The sequence below is a fragment of the Henckelia pumila genome, unplaced genomic scaffold (assembly GCF_033568475.1).
Source record: "Henckelia pumila isolate YLH828 unplaced genomic scaffold, ASM3356847v2 CTG_525:::fragment_3, whole genome shotgun sequence".
Taxonomy (NCBI): domain Eukaryota; kingdom Viridiplantae; phylum Streptophyta; class Magnoliopsida; order Lamiales; family Gesneriaceae; genus Henckelia; species Henckelia pumila.
In genome coordinates this window covers 3,157,195-3,165,103 of record NW_027331857.1, presented here as the reverse complement: position 1 = coordinate 3,165,103, position 7,909 = coordinate 3,157,195, and the positions used below count along the sequence as shown (strand labels likewise).

At 37.2% G+C, this 7,909-nt stretch overlaps 1 protein-coding gene across 2 annotated transcripts; it reads left to right on the top strand.

Annotated features, from left to right (window-relative positions):
- Positions 1-7,909, top strand: LOC140873034 (DNA topoisomerase 1-like). Of its 2 annotated transcripts, none has more exons than XM_073276001.1 (16): positions 1-246; positions 1,844-3,021; positions 3,179-3,373; positions 3,600-3,680; positions 4,131-4,190; positions 4,316-4,410; positions 4,569-4,725; positions 4,827-4,952; positions 5,165-5,245; positions 5,493-5,583; positions 5,669-5,802; positions 6,576-6,644; positions 6,726-6,815; positions 7,065-7,168; positions 7,249-7,417; positions 7,539-7,909. In XM_073276001.1, exons 2-16 carry the CDS (start codon positions 1,864-1,866, stop codon positions 7,605-7,607), a joined length of 2,679 nt encoding a protein of 892 aa, XP_073132102.1. In that variant the 5' UTR covers positions 1-246; positions 1,844-1,863; the 3' UTR covers positions 7,608-7,909. The 2 variants fall into 2 exon arrangements, with proteins under 2 accessions (XP_073132102.1, XP_073132103.1); XM_073276002.1 differs by having other exon boundaries at positions 1-263.

Sequence of the window (7,909 nt, the reverse complement as noted above, 5' to 3'; positions counted from 1 at the left end):
TGTGACGAGGCTGCTCTCTCCCTTAAGAATTCACCTTACGCCGCATTCATCTCCTGCTCACACCCCCTTTATCTCTTCGACGGTCACCGTCCACTCCGGCGCCGCCGACTGGAGCTGCTAAAATCATTGTATTCCGGCAATTTTTTGTTGCTGCAGTACTATCACCTCAGTTCCCCTTTTTTATCGGATAAAATCTCAATCGGTGATAAAAGAATCTGAAAGCTCGATTTTCCGTCGAGGCGCGAGGTTGTATGCGAATTCATGTAATTTTTTTTGTTTATTTGTGTATTTAAATTAATTAATCTGGTGCAGATGTAGCAGATTTTTTTTAAAATGCGTTTGTGGTTTTTCTTAATTAATTTTTTTTAAAAAAATTATACCGTGTTTGTTTTCTCAATGCCGTGGAGAAAAAATTTGGATTTTTCGATTGCAGGACTGTAATTTGTTTTGAAATTTTTTACTTTTCATTTAATTATTTACTTGGAATGGCAAGGTTTCTGTACCTGTAAATCGGCTCTATTTGAGGTCGACGATGCTAATTTTATCCCTCTGTTCTCAACATTATTCGAAGGAGGTTTTTCGAGCTTTTGATTAAAAAGCTGTAACGATGTTTACTTTTCTGTTACCTTGAAAACAGCAAAATGTCGACTTTTTGTGGTCACGATACTAGAATGGCCCTTACGGTTGACCTATGGAGGTTGATGCCGAATCAATATTAGGAGAATTGTACTTAAATAAATCTGATCAAGTGCATGGGTTTGCTGGACATGGTTTGATTTCTGTCAATTTAGGGAAGTCTAAACCCTACTTGACGTTCTTTCTTATACTCCATAATTAGCTTATCAGAATTTGGATTTGCGTTCATTATCAAGCTGAAAAGAATCAAAATTATGCCCCCCCTGCTCTTTACTTCTTGAAATTTTTGGCTATGCAATTTACATGGTATATTTGCACCTCATCTGCATGTTTGTCTGGTTCTCCTTGTGGAGTGAGCTAGATCCAGCTCCACTATCTGAATATTGGTTAATTGTTAAGTGAATTATGATTTTGAGTAAGGGTTTGCAAGAGTATGCCCGTGATTAGAATTTCGTACACTAGTTTTCTTGTACATATGAATGTTCTAAACCTGTATGAAACTTCTTCAACTTCTTCCTGTTGTTCCCAATGCTTTATGCATGTCCAATTGAGTGTTTTATTTTATTTCTTTGTGCCTATTTAGCTGTTGGTGCATGCATGCAGAATTAGTTTCCCTTCAAGTTTCATCCACCATCATTCTGACATCATGATTAGTTTTCTTCAAGATTCACCATTATTGCAACTTTTGATGATGGTTATACCTTTTTTTGCTTACAACAAACCATGTAAATAATTTTCATGGAACTCAGGAATGACGTTAATGGATTTCAATGTTAGGAACGAAAAGAAAGGCTCATCGGAGCCCCTTGTACTGAATTACCTCATCTTTAAGCTCTTTTAGATGGGGAATGTGATATTCATTGTTTTCCCTGCAACAAGCACCACTTAGACAGACATATATCTTCTGTGTGATGGCCTATAGTCAGAGAAGCTTTAAGTAATTTATGAATAGAAAAAGGAAATTTTCTTTCAATAACTCAACTTGTTTATCATTAAATTTTCTTCTACCTTAGAGATTCCAACTTTCATGTATGATTTATGGAGTTCTTCGCAAGAACGGTGGTATTTTTTGCATCAATTGGTGGATCAGGATTTATGGATAAGTTTCCAAATATCTTCGAATCGTCATTTTCTCAAACTTTTCAAGGATGTGAAAAATCTTGGTTATTTAAAGAGACAAACTGACTCTTGTTGTTTTTGGATAAAGGTATAACTTATAAGCAACAAATGGCTGTTGATGCTTTTGATGAAAAAAAAGTGTTGGATGATGTGGATGATGATGATGAGCAGCCACTGGTATTTAAAAGGTCTAGCTCTTCTTCAAAGCAAAACCAGGTGAACTCAGAAACGAAGAAGTTATCATCTCAAAAGCATGATCAACGATTGGGAAGGCCAACACCTGGTCAACAATGTCCTAATGGTGAAAGTTCCACTATGCAAAAGGGTAATCTGATTCCTCCTTCTTCCAAGGCACCAACTATTATGTCTCCTCTGGCAAGCCCAAAATCTTCTAGTTCTTCTGCCAAGGAATCATCAGTTAAGTTTTATGCAGCGAATTCTAAAAGACCTACGTCAGTAACAGAAAAGGTAAACCCTGTTAAGCAACAAGTCAAAGAAGAGAAACCATTGGCCCAAGCTGCCGATGAAACCAATGATTCAGAGGATTCTGGAGATGATAAACCACTCAGTGCTAGGTTTCCTGCTAGCTCCTCAAAGGGCAACTCTAATCATGCCAAACAGGGGCCTAATACTTTAGCTTCGGTTCAAAAGAATAGTCTCCCAAAAAAGGAAGATTCAGATGATGAGAAGCCCTTGTGTGCTAAGTTTCAAGTAAAGTCTGATGTTAGGGTATCCACTAGTAGATCTAATAACTCTGATGAGAGAAAACCCATGTTGACCAAACCTGCACAAAATGGGTCTAGGTCAACAGTTCACTCTCAAAAGAAACCTTCTCCTATTCCAAAGAAAAGATCTCTGGATTTTGTGAAAGTTGAATCTGGTTCTTCTGAAAAAAAGCCTAAGCTTTCTGATGCATCCACTGCAGTTCCTAGAGCTAAACCAAAGGTAGAGGATGATGATGATGATCATGTCCCCATATCACAGAGAATGAAAAATCAGAATTCTTCAGAAAAGAAATCATTCTCTGTTAAAAAAGTCACTAAATCTGTATCTGCATTGGAAACAAAGACAAATAAGAAATCAAAGAAGATTGTGAAAAACACAAAATATTCCATTTCGTCAAAGGTTCTTCCCAGCTCTGGTGAAGGACAAAAGTGGACTACTTTGGTCCATAATGGTGTGATTTTTCCACCTCCATACAAGCCTCATGGAGTTAAGATGCTCTACAAGGGAAAACCTGTTGTATTAACCCCAGAACAGGAAGAGGTTCCTCTCTTCTCTCTTTATCTGTGTCACAGCACATATAAATTCTGCACTGTTTCTAAATTTCTCTTTCTAATTATTTAAGCTAGCAATATCTATCTCCTGCTTTATGTTAAATTATCGAAAATAGTGTCATTTCTAATCCTTCTCCTTTTGGCAGGTTGCAACAATGTTTGCGGTGATGCTGGATACTGAATACATGAACAAGCCTAAGTTCAAAGAGAACTTTATGACAGACTGGCGGAAGATACTGGGAAAGAATCACACTATTCAGAAGTTGGAAGATTGCGATTTTACTCCTATATATGAATGGCATCAAAAAGAAAAGGAGAAGAAGAAACAGATGAGCACTGAGGTTGGCAGTGTCCTTTTTGTATGATGAGCATGAACGCCATGACAGCAGAAAAAAAAACTTTTCTTGCTATACTTGATAAATGATTTGTACTGACAAAAGTAGGTTGTTTTTACTGAGACAGAAATCATTTCTGTTGCAGAATATGGTGCTTCTGTTAACAGCCAAGTATGTAGTCTATATTTTCATAAGTGGCACACTAATGTTCAAATGTTCTTTTCCTTCTCAGGAGAAGAAAACCTTAAAAGAGGAGAAATTGAAGCAAGAGGAGAAGTATATGTGGGCAATCGTTGATGGAGTCAAAGAGAAGGTGTGATTTTGTCCTTGATCTATGTGCTGTGATTCTTTCCCCACTTAACAAGTGGGAAAAAAAAACGAATTTACTTCTATTGATTGTCTGAACTGTTGAAATATTAAAATGAAATCACAATTTATGGAAGGCAAGTGAACTTTGAGGGTGTAGCGTTTTATTGTTTTAGTTGCATCTTGCTCTCATGCTGTGTTTATATTCCTAGAGAAGACAAATATTGATATGTCTAATTATCCTCATTCCTTGTACATGATGTGCAAAATTTTATTTTTGCATTTCATCTCTTTATCAGATGATGTGGATTCTACACTTTCGTTTACACTGTTTCTGTGTTTCTGTGGTGCTTTGCCGCGCTAGCATTTTTTGCTTTATGTTACGACGATGGAAAATTTTTATGTGCATTCCTTGCATATCTATGTCTCAAGAAGCTGACAGTAACACCATTTCCAGGTTGGAAACTTCAGGGTTGAACCACCTGGATTGTTTCGAGGCCGTGGCGAGCACCCTAAGGTGTATTAACATTTTCTCAGTAACAATAGAACATTCTGAAGATTTGCACGTATGCTTTGCATCTCTATTTGAGTATTTATTGGCACACAGGTTTTTAACAGTTGAATACTGTCAATTTTCAACAGATGGGGAAGCTAAAAAAACGAATACAGCCAAGTGAGATAATCATAAATATTGGGAAGGATGCTCCAATTCCTCCGTGTCCTATCCCTGGAGAAAGGTTCTGCTTTCTTAGTTGTTGTTTTCGTTTCTTTTCTTTTTTCTACCACAAGGATGAATCTTTTCCTCTGAAAACCTTCAGAAATGACTAGTATTTTCTGGTATCAATGTTATCTGGTCTTAAATAAAAGTTAACCTTGTCAATATGCAATGTGGCAGCTGGAAAGAAATAAGGCATGATAATACAGTGACCTGGTTAGCATATTGGAATGATCCAATAAATCAGAAAGAGTTCAAATATGTGTTCCTAGCAGCTAGCAGCGCCTTGAAAGGCCAGAGTGACAAAGAGAAATATGAGAAGGCTAGGCTTTTGAAGGTAATTGAAATGTATATGGCTTATCAAAGCTTTACTTTTTACTTGTGTTCGTGTGGAAAACTAACGGACTTGTTTTCAAAATCTTATGCTTTTAAATGAAGGACCATATTCTAGGTATTCGAGCAGCTTATACCAAAGATTTTTCTAGTAAGGATCTTACCAGGAAGCAGATAGCAGTTGCAACCTATCTTATCGACAAATTAGCTCTCAGGGCAGGCAATGAGAAGGTATGAGGTGCAAAGATTTATTAATTATGCTAACTTCTAGTTTGAAAATTCTCGAGAATGTTATTTTGATCATCATTGTAATCCAGGCTTGCTGATTTGAAGAAATTATTTCTTCTTAAAGTGCAATTGTTTTGTTCTTGCGTATTGGTTTGGTTGTAGCAATTCCATATGAGTTCTATGTCAAGCTTTATATTTCCCTCGTCATCTTGTAGGATGATGATGAAGCTGATACAGTTGGTTGCTGCACATTGAAAGTAGAAAATGTAGAACCTGTGCCTCCAAATATCCTGAAGGTAAAGGGTCCCTGTTTCTCAAATAATGTCTTGGTCCTCAGTTTGTTAAGACACTTACCTTAATAAAATTCACTGGTAAAATGGCTGCGGAGCCGGAGAGTGAACACCATCTCCTTTAGATATGCATCAAGAAACGGTTTCTTTCCTTCTCCCCCTCTTTAAGCTGGATATTTAACCTGCAGCATGCTGCCATATCAGCAGGATATTTGAAGTGATAACCTCGCGCATTTTCCTGTTTTATTCACAGTTTGATTTCCTTGGTAAAGACTCTATAAGGTATCAAAATGAAGTCCTCGTTGATACTGCCGTTTTCAAAGCGATCCAACAGTTTCGAAACGGTCAGTAAACAATCTTTTGCTTTGCATGTCATGTATGTCATAGTTTGTTATAAGCTGGTCTTACCCATTAAGGTGTTGTTCTCAGGGAAAAAGGGTGGTGACGATCTTTTCGACAAGCTTGACACTAGCAAACTGAATGCTCATCTGAAGGAACTCATGCCCGGACTCACAGCCAAAGTATTTCGGACATACAATGCATCTATTACGCTTGATCAGATGGTAAGAGGCAACATAGGATTTGTGACTTGAAACTCACGTTGTTATATATGCTAAACATTGTACAATACTGCTGTTATTTACTCTTTATGTAATGAATATAACCATGAAAAAAAGTGAAGCAACTTCTGCTCCCCTCTCATGCAGCTGGCCAGCTGGCGTAGGAGTGAGTTAGGTTGAAGCGAGGACTCACGTAGGCTGTGGAAATATCCCTAAATGAAACCCGTGGCCAATTTCTCGTATTGAAACCGTTATGATTATTAAGTCGTAAAGGAAAAATAATAACTCTGCAGCATTTTGTGAGTAACTTTATTTCATGAATCATGCAAAAAGTTAATCTCAGAGATACTCTGATGTTTTGTCAAACATCCAACCGTAGTTTTTTCGAAATGAAGTTGGCTTTGTCACAAGTGAATTTTTCTCTGTAATTCCTACACTATCATAGGCTACTTAATACTAGTTTGGGGTTGATCATGTACTTTTTGATCTAATAGTATAGTTTTGTGTTGCCATTACAATGGGGATGCAACATAATGGGATCTTCTCAAATTTTTGTGTTTTATAAACTTAACATCACACACTGAAATGTGCTAAAATAATAGGACCTTGCTCACTGTTAAAATATTAGACAGTTCCCTTCAAATTTCGTGCTGCTACTTTTCTTCTGAATGGATGCGTAAGAGAAATCGTAGACTGCCACTCCTTATTCTCGTATATAGTTATACAATTTTATCTGGCTATAATGTCTAAAATCTGCCGGTGCCTTTGAATGACAGTTGAACAGGGACAAAAATGGTGGAGAGGTTGCTGAAAAAGTTGTTGTTTATCAACATGCAAACAAGGAGGTAAAGGCTGTTGAATCTGATGATGGTATGCGGTTTCTATGTTTTTTTAGAACTGTTACTATTTGGCTTGTCATCCTGTAGGTTGCAATCATTTGTAATCATCAGCGTACCGTGTCAAAGTCCCACAGTGCCCAGATGTTGCGTTTGGATGATAAAATTGAAGAACTAAAGGTAATATCCTGGGTTTATATCTCACACTGATTGGTTATGGCAGACAGTTGGATGTTGAATTTATTATAGACTATTTTGATGGGAGAGAAGGGTATCCACATGCTTTTATCGCAGTATAATTTCTGAAGCCATGTGGTCTCATGCGTTTTACTTGTCTCAATGGTGTATTGTTCTACCTTTTCTGTAATAGCGTCTTCATGTCTTGTATCTGTATAAGTATCTGCATGTATTATTTCAAACTTCTTTTAGGGTGCTATGAAAGAACTAAAGGAGGATTTGACGAGGGCAAAGAAAGGGAAGCCCCCCCTGAAGAATGCTGATGGGAAAACTAAGCGGAATATGAACCCTGAAGCGTAATTATGATTCTTTTGTATAAATTTGAAGTTATGCACATTATTGAGAAACAAGTGGCTGATGATGGAATGTCTTGCAGATTAGAGAAAAAGATATCTCAAACCGCTGCAAAAATTGAGAAAATGGAACGGGACAAGGAGACCAAAGAAGATCTGAAAACTATAGCTCTGGGCACGTCAAGGATCAACTACCTTGATCCTAGAATTACAGTTGCATGGTGTAAGCGCCAGGAAGTTCCTATTGAGAAGGTAAGTCCGCAAAAGAGAATTTAATTTTAGCTTGCTTCTTAGATGGGCGTAAACTTTTGTTGATTTTCCCCTCCTTACCCCTTGGGTTACCTTACTCTCTCAAAATAATGCTTTACTGCAGATTTTCAACAAGTCCCTTCTAGCGAAATTTGCATGGGCAATGGATGTGGATCCAGAATTCAGATTTTGAGATTTTTGAGGCTGAATACATAATGTAAACAGATGAGAAGCAGAAGCAGAAACAGAAACATGGTCATGAGCAATTTGACAAATTTATTGGTTGGTGAATGACTGACTACATGCTGACAGTTCTATTTGTTTTGCAAAAAATGCTAACTGTATTAGATAATCTCAATGATATCGTGGGGTGATTTTTCCCCCATCTTTGAGTACCTGAATGTTGTCTTCTTTTCTGTGACTCGATTTACGTTCTTTTAATGATAATATAGGTAAATGAGTTTAAGTGGCTCATATATGTAACCTCTCAATTCA